The following is a 20,492-nucleotide window of genomic DNA, read 5'->3' as shown; positions in this document are numbered from 1 at the left end:
CGCTCATTATATAATATATATATATAAAAAAAGATTCATTCGTTAATGTAATAAATATCAATTTGATTAAATGTGTAAATAAATGAGAGCTTCTTAATGAATCTAATGCTGTATATATCATAAGTATACAAATATATATATTTAGGATGATGGGAGCTTTTGCTTTATTTTCTTCATGAATTCCTTGGCCAGTTTATCGCCTTCGCGCAACTTCAACGCATTTAAACATGGACAATCTAAATGGAAATGAATGGAAATTAATTAACTTTTTTTTATTTTATTTTTTATTTTATTTTTTGAAATTACCTGAATTCTTCGGCCGATTCAATTTCAAATGTTTTTGTTCGCTTCGATTGCTGTTTGCAATTTCGTTGAACTTTACAAAACCCTCGGCTATGTATTGATTTGAGAAACCAAGCAAATCTCGATCTTTTACGCTGAATATGAGAATTGCGTCTCCATTTGAACGCTGTTCATCATTGAGTGGACTATTGCACAAATGATCATTAACAAATGAAATAAAAAATCATGATAAAATATAAATAAACTCACATCACAAATTTTTCGTCAAAAAGTGGAAACAAAGTTTTGTTTTGGAAATTCGTTTTGTATTTTGTTGTTACGCCAAACTTCTCCTCTGGACTGAATTGGATTCGTACGAATGGATCGCATGAACCATTACTTGCTATTGGCACCAAATTTCGTGCATTCACTACTTCAATCTGTCAAGAAATCAGTTGAAATTGAAGAGAATTAAGAAAAAAATAAATATTGAAAGTGTCAATTTTTTACCTCAAGGCAATTATCGTCTGAGAAACCGTATCGAACGGTGAGTTGACCCAGTGGTGCACTGTCCATGGCTTGTTGATCCTTATATCGTTGGATATAATACTGATGAATGAGATCGCTGGTTTCGTAACTGTGCAGCTGCAAAAGATTTTCGATTTCAGTAAGTGTTTCTCTTTCCCTGCAATCGCTGACCATCTCTCCACACTTGAAGCTCTTGACCATAATGCGTAGGCTTTCACGTAAATTCATAAAGAACTGAGGCGGACGTCGTTTCTGCAAAAGAAATCAATGCAAATTAAAATTACAAAAGAAGCAAAAATGATAAAAAGTCAGTTGCTCACATCCAAATTCGTTTGTACTAAATCGCGTAAAATGATGGCCAATTCCACCCAAATGGCTGATAAAATGCGTTCAAAGTTAACTTCATTGAGTTCAGTATTTAGTGTTTTCAATGATTCTTCCAGATACAACATAAGTCGATCCATTGAATTTGAGTCTTGGTGTAGAACTTCGGCTCCTTCCATTAAAAATTTTCGCATTGGTGGCCCCATTTTTCGTGCCATAATCTCGATCAAATCAACGATTTTATTTTCTTCGGTATCGACCGCATTTTCAACGACATTTTTCAGAGTCTGTTCACACCGTTGTGCTTCCGCCTGGCTTCTATATTCGGCCAATTTTTCAATGATATCTTCAACTTTTAAGTCTTCAATGAATGGTGGTAACTTTTGTCGAATATAATCAATATTATTGATGGCCAAACACCATTCTTGTGTTACCACAAATTTGTTTCCATCATAAACATCTTCAATATTTCCAAGACCCTCAACGCGTGACGACATTGTATCAGCATAATAAACACAACAACGGCAAATGTCATCGACAATTTTTGCAATGAATGTATAACTTCCTTCGACATCTGGCCAATTTAATTGAGTCCAGAATATCTTAATTTGGTGAAATATGGCCAAAGTGTCAATAGGTGATGTGCTGTATTTCACTGTATCATCGATTGGCATCAATTTATCCAACTCTATGGCCTTTTCAATCCGTTTCATTGCCTTGTACAGTGAAATATCGAGCCAATGCGCCACACCACTGGTGAACCAATTATGGAAATCGTTGATTCGAAACACAGCTGTCTCTGGGCACAATGCTGTACTCAGTGCAGAAAATCGTTTTAGGATCAAATACACCTCGAACAATGTTGTTCCCATATTGACTTCTTCATGTTCCGGCAGTGGTTCGCCGGCATGATCTGGCATTGAAATTCGCTTGAGATGTTTGCACGCTCGTTCAATGGTCATTTGAAAATTTTCCGATAATTCTTTTTCGTAGTAAATGTAACAGATTGATGTATAGTCACATTGAACACGGCTGAAAATGAATGGAATTATTTGTCAATTGTCAGACTTTTCTTTTATTTGGCTGAATTGAAAACTTACTCTTTGAACAATTTATCGTAAAATTCCAATCCTCGCTGCAGATCGGCCCGAATTAATTGTGTAATTTTGATGATATTCTGTAGATTTTCTTCGTCATTCTCCCGGTTAACATCACGAATTTCATTTATTTTTACGAACAAAAAATCTTGAGCACCAGACCGAATGGCTTCTTCTACAACACTATAAATGTCGAGCGTCTTCAGGTCTACATTTGCTTTACTCAGCCACCTTAATAAGTAAAGAGATACAATACAATTAACATCTGCACATCCAAAATTCGAAGTTCTCAGACAGAGATTACGCTTACCCGTAAACATTTTTCGGAAATAGATCCACATCTGCGGGCGGTGAAAGTGTACCAATAATTGAAAGAATGGATAAAACTTCTGTGAGCACTTTCATTGAGTTTTTATCGCTGGACGTTTTCTTCCGAATATTTCTGATGACCGAATAACACGATGGAAGCAATTTCTTCACTCCTTCCCAAAATAGTTTTGTATCTTCTGCATTTGTTTCGGGCGAGTGCAAAAATCGTAGCAATTTTTCCAAGAGATTCTCGAATAGTTTAAATGACAGAGCATGGTTTGCATGAATTGTTGTGTATGCCGACCATTGAGCTACCGATCGTGTGTTTGCATTCATGCCACTTTGTGCGGTATGTTGTGCAATCACCGCTTCACCTTGTTCGCTGAACTTTCCCGACCACCAATACGGAGCCACTTTTGATGATTCTAATTCGTGCAACAATAACACGCGTAGCAAATGCTTATGCTCTTGAACAGCAACTTTACAATTTTTCTCAGCGCTAAATGACAAACGCAATTTAATCAATCCTTGATGTTTTGGCTTATTCTTCTTGTCCAAACTGAACCACATTACCAAACCAGACGTTGAAATTGTCTATAAAAGGAATGATTAGAAATGAGAAAATACATTTCTTAGATGCTATTGTTTTCATTGTATACTCACTCGTAATGGAATGCTACATCTTCCAATTAGTTCATTGTCATGTTTGCCTGTTGATGCTGTCACAGCAATCTCTTTCATTAGCTTACGAAAACCACGAACACCTTTGATATCCAAAATTTTTGTCATTTTCTCGCCAATCGTTTCAGCTGGATCGAAATCCCAGACTTCAACCACCAAACTGTCATCACCTGTTCCATTTATCAACGGTCTAGTAAAGATTTAAGTTGCAAAGCAGATAAGTAAATGTGAGTCTCATAGTACTTTATCGTATGCTTACAGTGAAAAATGCTCTTCCCATGACGGATTTAAAGTGCATGATTTGACAGATGTATTATATCGATGTGATGGCGCTGAACCAATGTACATTGTTACAAATGGATCGGATAATCCATTTGGATCTTTGGATTCCAATTCTTTTGCTTCAACCACTTCGACGTTTAAACGCATCTCGGGCGGCTTCTTCATAGCCGCTGCGCTCAACAATTCGTCATGACGAGCATTTGTTATCTGAAAATTGAATTACAAAAGAAAGGAGTAATATTGATTGAACACAATTATTTATTTCCGGTGAGTAAAATGTCAAAATCAAAAAGGCAGAAAAATAGAAAATTTTTAATTTCTCGCGGTTTTTAATTCTGGATTTAAATTCAAGATAACAAATTGAATAAATTGATTTGATTTGAAAATTTTCAAATAAAAACAGTAAAGAATTTGATTTATCAGTGTCATTTCATTCAATCCAAATTATTTGAACATTTTAATTTGAGAAAATCAAATCTATTTATATGTTTAAAATCAAATAATACTATTTTTAGTTTATTATTTATTTTTTATTATTATCTTGCTAACACGTTCTACATACTATTTGATTTGAAAATCAACACACAACCATTGATTTGATTTGAAATGTTCAAATTAATTGATCTAGAATGAGAGAAGCCATTAGAGGCTGCCTCTATCTGCATTTAAAAAATGGTATAAAAGGAGATGCAACTTGGATCCCATACACAGTTGTATTTTGTCATACATTCAGTAAAAAATGGCAAGTAAATTAATTTTTGTTTCAGCAATTGTGATTGCTGTGGCAGCATTAACATTGGGAGAACCATTATCGTGTCCGAGTCAACATTTTTTAAGAAAACACGTTGTAACAAACTGCCGATCGAATAAAATCGCTAAATCCGAAGAACTATCAGCAAACCGCCAGTAAGATTGTCTCATTTTAGATTTTACTGTCAAAACGTAACTAATTCTTTTGTAATGGATTTATTAGTGACACTGCCACAAATAACATTTTTGTTACCAAAAGTGGTTATCAGGATGTCTATAAAAATCTTAAAAATCGGTTCTTCAGACGAGGCAAAGGTAATAAATGCTGTGCAACCACTGAATTCGAACAATACAATTGCATTAAAACAGGCAGTAAATGGAATTGTAGCTCAAATAATGGACCTTTCACACCATGTCATATTCCAAATCAATATGGTCATTATATATTTTCTACTTCATAAAATAAATTGCACAGTTAATTGATTATGTAAAATTCTTTTGATCCATATCACTTCACATCGATCAAAAGAAAATTTACAATTGCTTCAAAAGAATTTTATGAAAGTACGTGACTATCAATATCCATAAATACGTTGATAAATTGAAAAAAAAAAAAAAAATAATTTAAATATTGTTTCAATTAAATCTAGCTTATAGGTTTTTAAGTCGTTATATGATTATAGTTAGTTCAAGTTTTGATATATTTAGTCAGTCCATAGTATACTGGATAGTAAATCAAAAAAAAAATCGTTGAATAAGTTACAAATGGTTACCTTGAAAGCATCTTGAATGTATCCAAACAATGAGCTCTGGCATGTTTCATTTTCCGTTTCACATCCGACATTGTGAAGTATTTGATAAAGAATTTCTTCGTAGAGTTCCTCTGTCTGTTGTTGATGAAAAACAAAAAGAAACAAATAAAATGATTTTATTCAGTAGACAAGGTGAATCTAAGTGCACAAAATCGAAAGAAAAGTCAAAAGAAAAGAAAAAATTTGAAAATGTTTTGTTCACAATAAATTTTCTTTTGGTGTCCGAAGCCGAAACGCGTTAAATAAATTATAATTGGCCTGTGGTATCCATGACCTTGTCCCATTGCACTAAAAAATTGATGTATTCATGTGTCATCACGACAACTGGCTGCGATATGAAGTCAAAGTGAATATTGCAACATGTTCGCATGAACGAAAATTGTTCACTGCGAAAAGTCAAAGACATTTTTCCCGTCTTGAAATTCGTTGTTGTATTTTTATCTCAAACTGAATCAAAGAATAAATAGCACACGATTCATTAATCATTTGGTGAAACGTGAAACCTCCTACAGAAAATACATTCGAATCCACCGACAAAACGAACGAAAAATTGAACACAAAAATAATTAAAACAAGTGTAACATATACTAACGGTCATTGAAAGGAGAAAGTGTTTGGTTGTTTTATCGAGAAAATCGCCAGGTACACCGCGAAAATGATTGCGAGCGATAGTCCCGTCACGATTCACCGATTTCTTTGTGAATTGCATTTTATGATCCTTTCGTGATGCATCACTTTTACTTTTCATCAGCACACGGGCACTGTGACGAAATTGTTTATACCACTCAAAATTCACTTTTGGCTCATTGGCTTTATCGATTGTGGATTTTCTGGCAGTTTCATTGAACTGAACTAAACTATTGCACTTTTCTAAGGTGGCATATTTTCTGTGCTTCGTTGCGCCGACAAATCGTTCACTCGTCACATCTTCTGTCAAATTAATCGAATGTGGAATTGACGATGCGCTCATTGCTATCTATCTCTATCTAACACTATAATGTCCGTAATCAAATCCCTTCAAATACAAATTCGATTACGATCGTGCGAGATTGAAAACGACTAGAAATAGAATTTGTATATCGGCACAGCCAATGAGTTAAAAAAAAATTATTAAAAAAACGCGATGATTTGTGTGTATCCTAATGTTTTGGGATATATTACGGTGAAATAGCCAGCCAACTACATTTGTTTGTCTGTGTGAAATTTCTTCCTTTTTGTATCATTTTATTCATTTCTTTTCAAGAGTGTTGTTTTCGTTTGTCACTTTTTTGTGTGTGCCGTTTTTACATTTTCCTTTCTTTTTTAACTTCAATCTTTTTTGGCGTTTATTTATTTTATTGTTGTTGTTTTCGTTGCGTATTTGATTTTTCACATCACTTTGGCAATGTTGATGCCAATTTATTTTTAAGTTCACTCTGTATCGGTATCGAACGGACACTGACGCTCTCGTTAAATTCTGCCAATTCTCTCAGGCAAGAATAAAAAAAACACAAACGGTGAATTATGTAAACTTTTTGGGCTCATCGATGCGAACACGCACACACACAGCGCTACTGAAAAAAAAACTCAACATGATGATGGTGAGATCAAAGTTAGTGTTTGACTTCAGATTCATGCGATTAACATGCAGTGGCATGAAAGACGCTAGAGAGAGAGAGTGTGTATTTGTGTGTGCGTGATATTTTATTAGCTCGATTGCAAGCACAATAAACAAAACAACAAAAGGCAAAGAGAGAAAAAGGATTAACGGTTAACTCAGTCAACACCATGACTGTACGATGACGATTAAAACAATTGAGGCGTCTGTTTTCTGTCCAAAAAGAGTGCACTTTATTTTTGACACATTCATTCGATTGTAGATAAATATTGAGGTTTTGTGAGGATTCTATCTCAAATCGACGCACAACGAAAAACATATTAAATTGTTGCAACACAAGCCGTTAATCGTTTGGAAATTTGTTTATTTTCCGTTTGAAATTGAAAATGTATCAATAGATTCATTGTTTAATTTGACTAGATCATTTGAAATGTGTGTAATTTGTGTTCGTTGAATACATTTGGTCGATTGAATTCCGAAATACATCAATAAAAATCGATTTAGTATCGATAAGATTATGATCGTAATATTTAACAGATTGTTTCTTTTGATTGAATACCTCGTGCCGGATCAATTGTGAGATCATGAAGCGAATTGTTTTGAGTATTGAATTTGTGTGTCCGTGCCGAAATCGTCGAAACCTGCGACGAAAATAGACTGAAATATTTTCAAGGTCTTCTTTGTCGAAGAAAAATGTTATAAAATTACATAGAACGATTGTTTATTCGCATCCGTCGGCATGCTGTGATGCAAACAAATTCAAAACACTTTTTTTTTTTCTTCTTTTTCATTTCTTTCGAATTTCTTTCTTTTGTTTAAATGTTAGCTACAAATGACTATTATTTACTTACATTCAATCCCGAAAATTCTTTGATAAGTTCTTCTTGTTTCGATTGTTGATCTTCGGGTTCACTGTCTGTGTCGTGTAGTGTTTCAGTGCCACTGTCATTTTCGCCTTCTTCAATTGTACGTAACGACAATGAATCGGTGACAATTTTGTCACCTGATGCTTGTAATGCATGTGAATTGACGATTTCATCTTCGGCTGTTTCCGATCTTTGGCTCAATAGCGAACCAAATTTTTCAAAAAATCCGCCATCAATCGCTTGAATCCTGAATCGAAAAATCAAATGAAATCATCAAAAGTTTCTATGCATAAAATAGTAGAAAAAGTGTCAATTGGTTTTATCAGATAATGAAAAAAAACGAACATGTTTGGATGAAAAGCAGTGAAAATATCTCTTTATTTCTGCTTTTGGAATGAAATTAAATATTAATAAAATCAAAGGATATGTTTGATTTAAAAAAAACTACAAGACATTTCAATATTTCTTTCTTTGTTTCCTTTTCAGTTTATCAACAAAAGTATTTATTTTTGTATTTTTATTCGCAATAATATTGAATAATGGAAGACATATAGATAGCTTCTTTGGATCATTTTATGGCAATGTTCAAAGCACATTCAATCTCATATCAATTTTATTAGAAGTTTTTGAAGCTAATGTTGTTTATTCAGTCCAAACCGCCCAAGCAAATGTACTTAATTTCAACATAATCGTCAATGCCGTGACGTGAACCTTCACGGCCTATGCCCGATTCTTTAACGCCACCGAATGCTGCTTCGGCTGTGGACAATAAACCTTCGTTAACACCAACCATGCCGACTTCAAGTTTACGCGATACACGCATCACTTGATTCAAATTTTCAGAATAGAAATAACCAGCCAAACCGCGTGACGTATCGTTTGCAATGTGCAACACTTCGTCTTCAGTTTTGAATTTCATAATGGCAACAACTGGACCGAATACTTCTTCGGTATACAAACGCATGTCGGGCGTTATATTCGTCACGATTGTTGGTTCGTAAAATAATTCACCATTTTCGGGTAATGGTCGACCACCACATAAAATCTTGGCCCCTTTGCTGCGTGCATCTTCAACAATCGCCGATACTTTATGCAGTTGAGCTGTATTGATAAGCGGTCCAATTTGTACGCCATCATCTTTACCATCGCCGATTTTAAGCGATTTTACGGCTGTCATCAGCTTTCCGATGAATGCATCGCTGACGGTTTCTTGTACAAAAAATCGATTCGATGCAACACAAGCCTGACCGCAATTACGGAATTTCGATGCCATTGCACCGGTTACGGCTTTTTCCAAATTTGCCGATTCGAATACAATAAACGGTGCATTTCCACCCAATTCCAAGCCGATTTTCTTTATGCCTTCAGCGCATTGCCGATATAATACACGTCCCACTTCTGTTGATCCGGTGAATGAAACTCCGGCAATTTGTTTACTTGTGCACAATGCTTCACCGACGGCCGCCACATTTTTTCGACTGCATGTTACGACATTGAAAACACCCTTTGGGAAACCAGCTTCCTCAGCCAACTTTACCAGCGCCAATGCTGTCAACGGTGTATCTTCGGCTGGTTTAATCACAACAGTGCAACCTAAAAGAAAACATTTTTGTTTTTGAAAACAAAAAAAAAAAACACAAATTGAGCATTAACCTTCAAAAATCCTTTCGGAGAGCTATAAAAAATACGGTTGAAATCAACAAAGCAAATTCGGTGACACTTATAACATAAACATGGGATCTTTGTCATGCGAATGCCATTCATATTTATATTCGTTGCTCACATAAACAGTCTGTGTTTATATTATCATAAATATCAACGACGACAATATTTGTTTTTAAACCGATAAACTATAATATTGCAATGATGAATAATGTAATTTAATATTAATGTAAAATCGTTACGAGTGTCAACGTTTTTGCATCGTCGTGAATTCAATTGGAATGCAAACCTGCTGCAATGGCTGCGCTTGCCTTTCGTGTAATCATTGCATGTGGAAAATTCCATGGTGTTATCAATGCGGCAACGCCAATTGGTTCACGTGTTAGAAATAGTCGTTTCTGTTTTTGTGGTGTCGGAATAATTTCGCCATAAATACGTCTAGCTTCTTCAGCAAACCATTCGACAAACGAATTTCCATATGTTATTTCGCCCAATGATTCAGCCAACGGTTTACCCGATTCCATGGTCATAATCGATGCGATTTCATTTCGATTGCTCTCAAGTAGTAAATGCCATTTCTTAAAAATCAATGTGGTAATTACATTTTATTTTTGTTCATCCAATCGAAAATCGAAAATAAAATACATACTTTCAAAAGTGCGGATCGTTCTTTGGCGGTCAGCGAACTCCAATCATCCGAATGGAATGTTTTGTAGGCGGCATCAATGGCCTTTTGTACATCGTTTACATCCAAATCAGGAACATGACCAACGATTGAACCATTTGCTGGATTTGTGACAGCCAATTCGGTTTTTGATGATGACGATACCCATTCGCCGTTGATAAGCGTTTTATTTAATAACAAATGCATATTTCTGCGAATATTACCGGACAACCGATTGTAATTAATTCGTTTCAACGAATGCAAGTTACTTGCAGTGACAATCAGGCGACTAGCTTGAAATAGCATTTTTTTGTGCACTCGGCAAAATCAACCGGTTGAAAAATAAAACGCACACACTTCTTTTTCTGTTCGTGCCACAAATACCATTCGATTTATCGTACAGTTGTTGAAATCTTATCTCTCTCTTTCACACTTAAATACTGAGTAATTAACTTTTTGTGCGGCTATTGTTATCTGTCGTCAAAAACAAAATATTTTCTGCGACCGAGATCTTGTCGCGATTTCAATTAGCAGGAAATTACATAAAGAATAATATTCATTCCCAATTGAATCGAGAAGTTTCAACAAAGCACCCAAAGCGCAGTTGCAAACAATGTCAAACTACATTTGTTGTAAGGTTAAATAAATGAAAACAAGAATTTTTTTTATCACAAGCAGTCTCATCATTCAATTTTTTTTTCTTCCTTTAACTTCTTGTGGAGCATAGGCCTCATCATTCAATAGAACGAGATAAAACATATGAATGTGTAAAATTTACAGACGATAGCAAAATGTACGAGAAAGAGACAACCATATGGTTTTTCGAACAAAATGTCATCGTGCGGCTGTTGAATTCTACTCTACAATCATATGGTGTTAAAACAGTGTGCGAAATTCGCATACTTTGACACGGCAAATGTGCTTACATGTATATGTTCACTTGTGTTGGACACAAGAACGTTGAAGTAATAGTAATGAATACGAGTCGCTTCAAAGTAACACATTTAAACTACGATGTTCAAATTGCACATTTTGTTAAGATGTTTGCAAGTAAACAACTTTAATTATAGACCGTCTAAGTAGCCGTTGTTACTTTTTGCATATTTATATGAATTACACTTACTCTGGTTCGTGTGTTTCGGATTGGTTTAATTCAAGCATTTTATCCAAAATTCCTTTCATTATCATATCCTCTGCCATTTTGGTTGATGGTTTTTTTTTTCTACAGGGAAAAGTTTGATATTCAATTTTTAAGTTGAGCACAAATACAAACCAAAATAGCCACAATTGTTTCTATTTATATGCGGAATTGAAATTACTAACTAATAAAATTGAATTATTCAGCGTCATTTCATGTAAATGTTGAAGTTTGCATTTTGCACATTTAGCCAGTTAGTCAGTCCAGCCGGTAGTTAATCTGTATTTCATTAAATTGCTATTATCTCGCGACTAACAATATATACAATAGTTGTTTTTGTCGTCAGATCGGTTGAATTCCATGCGATTCAATGCTACTCTGGGAAACAATATTGCTCATTGTTTGAATGTCAGCTTTGTATATTGAAACGTGCAAAGTAGTACGTGAAAAGCATCTAAAAATCGCAATATTCACCACACGCTTTTATTCGATGGACTTTAAAATTTTCGATTCGAATTTTCATTATGTTAATTTCTTTCCTATTTTCAATGCTCAGAATAACATACATATTACTCTAAATTCTTAAATCATTTTATCCTTCTTGTTTTTGTTCTTATCAATAGCCGATAGCTATTAACGACAATCGACATATAACAAAATTGAAACTAAATTTTTTTTTACCAAAACTAGAAATTCAAGTCAATTCTTTTTCGTTTAACATTAGCACGATATTCTTAAATTTCTTCGGATTATTTTCAATGTATTTTTAACTTGAATTATTGAACTCAAAAAATTAATCTAATGAGATGTTTATTTACGCGTTCAAATGAAGGTGAAGTACACAAGTAGAAAAAAGCATTTAAAGAAACATTTATCAAAACAGAACACACATCCTGAATGTTAAGTTCAAAACGTGTTTTGTTGTGTTTTGGTTACAAAGTCATCGAAATGAAAGTAACAAAAATACGATATGAATTTATTTTTACGTATCATCGTTTCAAAACTAGTTTTCATTTCGTTGTACACATATTTTACTATCTAAAATGAACTTATTGATATATGTCGATTGAAAATAAATGCTTTGTTTGATATAATCAAAACAATTAAATTAAATAACAATCTGGTGCACGCGCGTATAATAAAAAAGACAAATTGATAATAACAAAAATAATAAAAAAAAAGAATTAGCAAAGCGAAGTTTCGATCTTCGGACCTCTGGGTTATGGGCCCAGCACGCTTCCACTGCGCCACTTTGCTCTTGATATTTACAATGACAGATACCATACACATATTTGCACATGTGCTGCTACCGTTTGTAAACCTCTACCGTACAGGCTCGTCACCAAAACCACTTCATACATAATTCGAATGTTATTTCGAATCATTCGATTTCCGTATTAGTCGCGTTTACTTAGAAATTATAATTTCTACAAATGTTTATTTTTGTCTCGATTTTATTGCGTTCTCTCGAACTTTCTCTCTCTCTCTGTTTATATATATAATTTTGTATATATTTATGTGGTGACCAAACAAATAATTCAAACGCACCAAATATTTGTTCCATTGAATTTGTGAATCATGGTTATAATTGTTTGAGTGCAACCAGATGCTTATTCAATGATTTGTCCGATTGAGTATAATTTAAATGAAGCGCTCAATGGAAATGGACATGTAAATTTTATGCATTGAATCGATCAATTGAAATGTTTGTTCAAAATTAATTAGTTTTTTAAATGAATTGGTCAGTTTCCCGTGAAATCACATTAAAATCGCATGTGGCCTTAATTAAATCTGAAATCGGTGCTCATTTCGTGTAAAATACAAAAATCTCATTTTTCATGACATTTGACCCGAATAATTCAAACTAATTTCAACTTTAAACAATGACTTTGGTTTTGCTTACTTCTTCACTTCTTATTTCGGTCAAAATACCGAACCACACCGCACACACACACACACGTTTACGCACAAAACGTTTATTTCGAGTAAATTATGCGTTTACAGTTTTCTTGTGTTTAACACTAGTTATCGAATCACTCACAACACTTTGCATATCAAATTTAGCAGCCTGCTTATGATTTTATATGTCACACATTTGCCTTTCTTCTCTTTTTTTCAATTTATTAACAAAATTGTGGGCACAAAAAATTTGTCAACAGAAGAAAAACATGAATTATATGAATAAAAAAAATATCGCTCGCCGCTATAGAAGTGCTTACAAGATGCCGGCTGATAGATGACTGAACTGAATATTGTACAATAGACTTGATTTTAAAATAAAGACTTTGTTTATGTGACGCGTAGCATGTTTTTATACTACAAACAAAGCAGTTTTTTTTATCCTTCGTACCGCATCTACCGCACTCGTTTAAACTCTCAATGAATTCTTTATGTCGAAAATTGTATGTATTTGTTAAAGTAATTAAGGTTTTAAAACATTGCCGTAAAATGCTAGGCTATACAATCTGTAATTCTGTATTATAGAATGATCAAAATTACAGAATACGTTGCGAGTGTTTGTGAGATGTGATTTCTTTTTTCTCAAGTATGGCAACGGCGCTGACTAATCTTATTTTCGGGTTTTTGATATTTTTTGTTTCTCATTCACTTAACATCGTGTGAAAAAAGGCACACGATGCAAAAACTGCCAAATGTCAATTATCGTATCTTATATTTGTCAACATTTCATCGATACAGCTACTCGATCTGCATACACGGCTTTTCTCTCGTCTCAGTGATAATAGTGATAGTGCGCAAATTAACCAACAATAAACATTCAATCAATGATTCGAACAAATGTTATTATGTGAATCTATCGCCTGACTATGTCTCATTCGTTTATTTTGTTTCATATTTGGCTGCGATAGCGTCATCATGAACAACACAGCGGTCTCGTCATTGCCTTGAGCTAGAAGAAGTTATTGCTCTTTATTATTTGTTAAACGATGTGAGCGAAAACGAGATGAAAAACAGTCGCCGCTTTTTAAGAAATTGTTTGGCAATGGAGTGGGATTGAACTAAACACTATAGGCATGGATTTATAATAAAATTACTATTTTTAAGTTGAGAGATGATTTTTTTTTAAATCTCACTTGTTTTTTTACCATTTCAGTGCAATCTGGTCTTTGACTCATTATCACGCGAATTTTACAATTGGGTTATCGCCAATTTCACATTATCTTTTGTTGAATTGGATTAAGTTCATAACAGACATTTTAACAAGCATCAATCACACCAACATTGTTTGGAATGCATTACATCAAAAGATTTATAATAAAATTTATTTGTTGCAATAGTATTGCAGCAATACAATATTTAGTATAGTCGTCTGGCAAATAAGACGATCGACTCAAAAACCGGTATCTCATGAATTCATTTGGTCTGAACGACAGACTCACTGTAGGAAAAGCCAGTTCATTCGCATAATATAATCTAGAGTTTTGTATAATCAGGTAATACACAATTCGGGTTTTCCGTCAGGAGATTGCGATCCGTCCAGAAATAATTGTTCAATGAACAGAAATCACGATGCCGTCGCAATCGAAAGTATTTATAAATATTTAATAACATCTATTGAGTGGTTTACCTTTAAAACACTCACACACATACTTGGGGAACAATTTACATAAAAGGTGACGAACCAATATATTACGGCGCCCTCAACACAAACATTTACATGCGATCGTAAATCATTTTGTAAGCAAAATTGTAGATAAACCAAAAATAATGGTAGAAATTTGATGCTTTGCAAAGACTCTTTAAATTTATCGTACAATTCAAATAAATCTTCGGTGACACACCGACAATTTTTTTTCGTTTGCGTCATTTTAAGATAGATAAATAATTCTGCGCGAAACGGATTTTGGACAAAATCTAACGCAGATTTGAGCTAATGAGAATTCACAAAATATTTAGAGTTAATGCTTTTTTCGGGCGTATGTAAACCAGCGTAAGCTTCTTCTAAGAAGGCATCGATGAATCAAACAACGAAACATTTACGAAAACACAATCAGCCTGTTGTTTCTGGGAACAATTGTTTTTTAAGTTATTCACCAATAATGTAATTTATTCTTAAACTCAATCACTTGAAATGCATCAAGGCATGCGATAAATAATATTCGCTCACTTGTACCGAATATATTGAATAAGTTGGGAAAAAAAAACAGATATCGGAAAAACATTAGCTATCGGCTCCAAATGGAATTCCTATTCGTTTCATTGATGTGGCTCTGTTCAAAATTTTTGATGCATATAGTGCGGAAATTATATATATATCTCTTTTTTACGATTCTCTCGACATAGTGTTGGAGTAAAATTGTGTGGCCATGGCTAGTAAGTGTTATCAGTGTTTGAATGGGAAATCCATACATCTTACGCTATGCAAAATTGAAGTTTACATTGCCAGAGAAATCTCTGTCAATTTCCGATAAAACCAATTGACATATTTGCAAAAATAACAAAAACAAAAACTATTGAAATTTGTCACCATTTATCATATGTACTTACGATTTGCGTGCGCTTGGATTGGCTTTTTTGCGGGAAATTTTTAGCCATAATTGATTCTTCCATCGCGAAAATGTTTGGGTTTTATCTAGATTTTTTTCACTGCACGATGTTCGTGCTTTACGATTGTACAACACAGACGGGCAATAATCATTGTCAATTAATTGTTGTTGAGTCAGTGTGCATCGGTTAATTCGATTAAGATTTGTATCACTTGCACTTAAATTTCGTTTTCGATTATTATTTAAATTGCCATTGAATAATGATTGTAGGCTGCCACTGAATCGTTGATAAAGCTTTGGAAAACTGATGCTATTTTCGGTTTTCGGAGATGCAGCTGTTGCACTCGTCGTTGATGTTAAATTCTGATTACTTTTAAACAATCGATGTAAGTGTGCGGTAAATCTTTTCGTTTCAACACTTTGTACAGACTTATCACTAGAACTATCAATACTTATGCTGCGTTTAAATGTTTGTCTTGTGGCTTTTGTTTCACTTTTATCAAAAATTATTGACTGTGTATCAATGCATGAGGCCAAATTAAATGCCTCCGAATCAAAATTGGAAGAACGTTGTGTATTCCATGTGTCAGTCTTTCCAATTGTGTTGGTTTGAATTTCGGGCCGCGACGAACAATTTTGATTTGTTGATGTTGACGGTATGCTTTCATTGTGGACGGTTTTTGTTGATATGTTTTGAGTACTATGGTATTTTTTTGATTCGACAAAATTGGTTATAATTGGCGGTGGTGTGCTGGTAATGTGATTCGGTGCAACAGTATTTTTATTCAGTCTTCGAATGTTCTTCGAGCATCCGTTGCCCATATTTTCATTTGTATTTTCAATTGGAGTGCTGGGGTTTGTCGGTTTTCTTGGTGGAGGAAATCGTTTTCGATGACGCTGTCGGAGAAATTAGACGAATTTTTTGTTTTGTGAAAAAAAAAATTTAAAAAAATTGTAGCGGCCATCGTCATCCAAAAAAGACGAAAAAAAAAATGTAAAAATTGAATATTACCTGTGAATTCGGTTGAAGATTTCTCACAAATGGGCTTAGTTCGTTACGTTGAAATTCGTATGCTTGTCGCTCAAAATCCTCCGGAACATCGATCGGTTTTTCATTATATGATTTGTTGGAACTATTTATATATTTTGTCGTTGTATCATTCAATGAATTTCGAATTATGTTCGGCGGTGTAGTTGTATCATCGTTTGATTGTTGTGAAGAATCGTTTATTTCAACAATTGTAACCGATGCGCCTGATACATTTTCTTCGCTGCTAATTCGATTTCGGTCACTGATTGCACGATGATGACGATTTTGTTCATTGTCACAATTAACGGTGATTCGTATCCTATGATCACCTGACAGCTGTTTAGTGCGATTATTTACTTCGTGACGATTTTGTTCGGTATTATTGCGGTAGAATTCTTTGTAGTAGTCGTTAAGCCAGACTTCAGATCCGTTTGTTGTGTTATCTCGAAATGGTTTCGTTTGATATGGCCACCCATTTGAGTGTGATGTATTTCTGCAAGGACACAACGTCGAATGACAAAAATTAAATAGAAAACATTCGGTTAAAAATGAAGACTTGCACGCATATGAAACGATAATTCAATGGAATGATAAAAACATATTGGATATACATTGTGATTAATTAAGCTGACACAAATGTGTTGGTAATCAACAAACAAAAACATTCAGAATTCTATCTTATCAATGAAAAATTTAAAAATTATCTTCATAAAATGTGTGTGTGTGTGCTCTATTTCCAAGTTTGTTTACTTTCGTATCGTGTTAATCCAACACACACACAACGAAACCACCAAAGCGAAACACGATATGCCTTGGGATCATGTGCGAAAGTTGCACTCAAAACCAAAACAAACAAACAAAGCGAATGAGTCATCAACTTGATGATGGTTGATGGAATGGAAAATATGCTGACACCACCATCCGTTTACGATAGTTCAAAGCTACATGGAAATTATGTAAAATTCTGGAAAAGTATTCATTTTAACTTGATGTATTCGACTTTTCAATGTCATACAAAATTGCTTTATTTCGAAAGAAAGGTGCTTTGCATTCGTCTGAATGTCAATAAAAATATGTCAATTAAAAACGGTTGTTTTGAATTAAGTTGGTTCACAAACCATAGCAACGATTCAATAACATACAAACAACATTATCAACATTGAATTACAGTCTCACAACACACTGTTTTGTCGATGTGCACAAATCAATTATTTTTCATAAACAAATGCAGATGTTTTGAAGAACAATCGAGGCTTTTCTTTGTTTGCCAAATCAATAATGATCTCAATATAAGAATATCACAGCTTTTAAATCACTTACACTGAAATATTGCCATTGATTGGGCTCTTGTGCGTCCATTTTGCTTTATCGCCAACGGAATAGTAATTTCTTGTATCATTTGTTGCCAACGATGTTAGATTTATTCCTTTCTTATTGTCATAATTTTTGTTCGGCGATTTATCAATTGAATTGACTGTCCATCGATGATGGTTGTTGGTTTGGTCGTTTATTGAAACAACACCGTGTCGATGGTTTGCATTTCGATTTCTTGTGCGTATATCACAACCACTGCTGTTACTACTTATGCTACTAATGTCACTACTGCCACTGCTACCGTTCACATCGATACTAGAATACCGAAAACCACTGACACCGTTTGGGGCGAGGGCGAAATTATTGTTTATCGCTGACCGCGTCAATCCAACCGTTTTTGGTGGTAGTTTATGGTTGAAAATACTGTTATCCATGTTTTATTTGCAAATGTTACTTTTTATTCGAATGAAGTTGATCGCGTGCCAGCACTAATCAGACACAAAAAATTTATTATTAAGGGTTGGTCAGTCCACTTTATGCTATGCATCACAAATTCACGAATTTGTTTATTTTATTGTCCATATTAAACACATTTTGTCATGATACTTGTTATTTTTTGTTTCACTTCGAAAAAAAATGGCGAATAAAAAAAATCCAATTGGACAAGAAAATGAAAAACTGAAAAAAAAAAAATACTTTGGAGCATTGACACTGGATCGATGTTTGTTGTTAATGCATGCACGGCATTATGTCGTATGTTGGCAGGTGAAGTGGCCGATCGACGAGCAACCAAATAGCGCTAGATCTTTTTCACCATTGAATACAATGCTGGCGCGCGCGCAACCACACCAAACGCAAATGTAAGCGCACATTGTGCACAATGGGTCGACAGTACAAGCGATTTTTCACAACATACACATACTGCGGCCCAGCGAACCAGCACCCATCAAACAACAGCAAATGTAGTGATGGCAGCAAGTGTTTTATGACAATGAACGATCAAAAATCTAAAACTCCAACACGAAACGGATAATAGTGAAGAAAAAAAACACACGCGTATATAGAAAAAACACATAGACAAAAATACACTCATTACTTTCAACTAAATAAAATTGCTATGCTATATTTCAAAACCAAATAAAATAAAAGCGATATACGAACAACAAAAACAATAACGAATAAAAGGCGATCAAATGTACCAGCAGCAGTAGCAGCAATGTACGAACACACAAAATTCTCGTCACGGTTCCGTTCACACAAACGGAAACATCTTTCTTTGTAAAAGCACCTATTTTTGTTCCAAACAAAAGTTCATGACTCCAAACACACCGTACAAATCGTGTGTATGTTGTTTTGTTTCTATTATGTTGTTGCTGTTTTTCGTTGAAATGAGCCCCACGGACAGTTGGATGGGTTACAAGTCTCTGCACATATATATATGTTATACAATTAAATGATTCTTGTGCACTCTTCTGATACGAAATAAGCTTATTCGAATTAGAAACGTGATTCAAATTAGATTTATATCTACCGCGTTTTGAAACGGTTTTGCATGTGTAACCGAAAAAAAAAACAACTTCAACTGGGCTGCAATGTGTCGAGTGACAAAAGTATGACCGCTGGACCACTACTCCGTTTCCATAATGCCAACCAATTTCAATTTCAGTTTTTTTTTTCGTTTCGTATCACGAGTGAAATGAATAAGTCCGTGAATTGCTGGAATTTAATGGGAAAAACTCTCTGTCAAAATCAATTGAATGCGTGTATCTGCGTGTTGACTACTTTTTTTCACTTCTTATTTCATTAGAATCGTATGCTGTTTAAGTGTGTGAAACGAATACACTCAATCATTTGCAAAGAAAGCCATTAATTCAAATATGTTCCAGTTAAAAACAAACTCTATATTGAAGAAGACATTAACCAACAGTTCAACGGTGTCCCGTTGAAATTAATGCGAATAAATTTAATTTGATGTGGCAAAGACCATTGTGTACTGGCCCAAGTTTGTGGACTCGTGCCTTTGTTTTTCTTTTTATTTTTCATATATAAATTTCATTCTTCGTTGGAATTGTATGCATTTGTGTCGCTGTTTGACTTGACAATGTCTCTTTAAAATCGAGGGCGCTCGTCGTTCACACATATACTGAATTTCGTTTAATTAATTAGATTGAATTCTGTTTAATTGCTGCAAATTGATGTAGGAGAGGCCGCTATAGAAGAGCGTTCAATACAACGAGATTTTTTTTTAGTCTTTACTGTTCTACGGTTCGGAGAGCTATTCGGAGGGCGAGCTATTGAACATTTTTCGTGATCACGAATCAAATTCTAGCTAGAAAAATGATGAAATCAGTTACATCTTGCATAAATTAAAGCCGTGCGATCATTCATGAGACGCTTGCTTAAAGAGTGTTGCATTATTTTCATTGCCGATTACTTCAACAATGACCATTTGTTAAATGGTTAACCATACAAGCGTTTCGTGCCATGCTGAAGAAGATATACAACAACCAAGAAAAATAAGAAAACCAAGAACAACAACAACAAAATTATCGTAAACAATAATAAAACGGTTGCATGATTTCGATTTCATTTTATTTCCTTTCGCCATTTTACTTACATATACAAAACGATAGGGCATTCCGATCGACGTT

General features: G+C 34.3%; 2 protein-coding genes and 1 non-coding gene across 5 annotated transcripts; all 3 read right to left on the bottom strand.

Moving 5' to 3' along the window:
- Positions 1-3: 3 nt before the first annotated feature.
- LOC116338918 (protein unc-13 homolog 4B) lies at positions 4-18,519 on the bottom strand. Of its 3 annotated transcripts, XM_031764487.1 has the most exons (14): positions 17,848-18,519; positions 16,510-17,020; positions 15,499-16,394; positions 7,514-7,775; positions 5,027-5,140; positions 3,481-3,710; positions 3,204-3,411; positions 2,542-3,134; positions 2,235-2,462; positions 1,131-2,166; positions 793-1,062; positions 553-722; positions 307-488; positions 4-236 (listed from the first exon to the last, which is right to left on the bottom strand). In XM_031764487.1, exons 1-14 carry the CDS (start codon positions 18,273-18,275, stop codon positions 142-144), a joined length of 5,223 nt encoding a protein of 1,740 aa, XP_031620347.1. In that variant the 5' UTR covers positions 18,276-18,519; the 3' UTR covers positions 4-141. The 3 variants fall into 3 exon arrangements, with proteins under 3 accessions (XP_031620347.1, XP_031620349.1, XP_031620348.1); XM_031764489.1 differs by lacking the exons at positions 15,499-16,394; positions 16,510-17,020; positions 17,848-18,519 and adding exons at positions 10,978-11,076; positions 12,896-13,271; XM_031764488.1 differs by lacking the exons at positions 7,514-7,775; positions 15,499-16,394; positions 16,510-17,020; positions 17,848-18,519 and adding an exon at positions 5,658-6,529.
- LOC116338919 (succinate-semialdehyde dehydrogenase [NADP(+)] GabD) lies at positions 8,008-10,496 on the bottom strand. Its single transcript, XM_031764490.1, has 3 exons — positions 9,840-10,496; positions 9,480-9,768; positions 8,008-9,121 (listed from the first exon to the last, which is right to left on the bottom strand). The coding sequence occupies exons 1-3, from the start codon at positions 10,158-10,160 to the stop codon at positions 8,175-8,177; spliced, it is 1,557 nt and encodes a 518-aa protein (XP_031620350.1). The 5' UTR covers positions 10,161-10,496; the 3' UTR covers positions 8,008-8,174.
- Trnam-cau lies at positions 12,178-12,249 on the bottom strand. The gene has a single exon. It is a non-coding gene; the product is annotated as a tRNA-Met (tRNA).
- Positions 18,520-20,492: the final 1,973 nt, after the last annotated feature.

This window comes from Contarinia nasturtii, unplaced genomic scaffold (genome assembly GCF_009176525.2).
Source record: "Contarinia nasturtii isolate CC-2019 unplaced genomic scaffold, AAFC_CNas_1.1 Cnas_scaffold_414, whole genome shotgun sequence".
In the NCBI taxonomy this organism is placed as follows: Eukaryota; Metazoa; Arthropoda; class Insecta; order Diptera; family Cecidomyiidae; genus Contarinia; species Contarinia nasturtii.
This window is presented reverse-complemented; position numbering and strand designations above follow the sequence as displayed.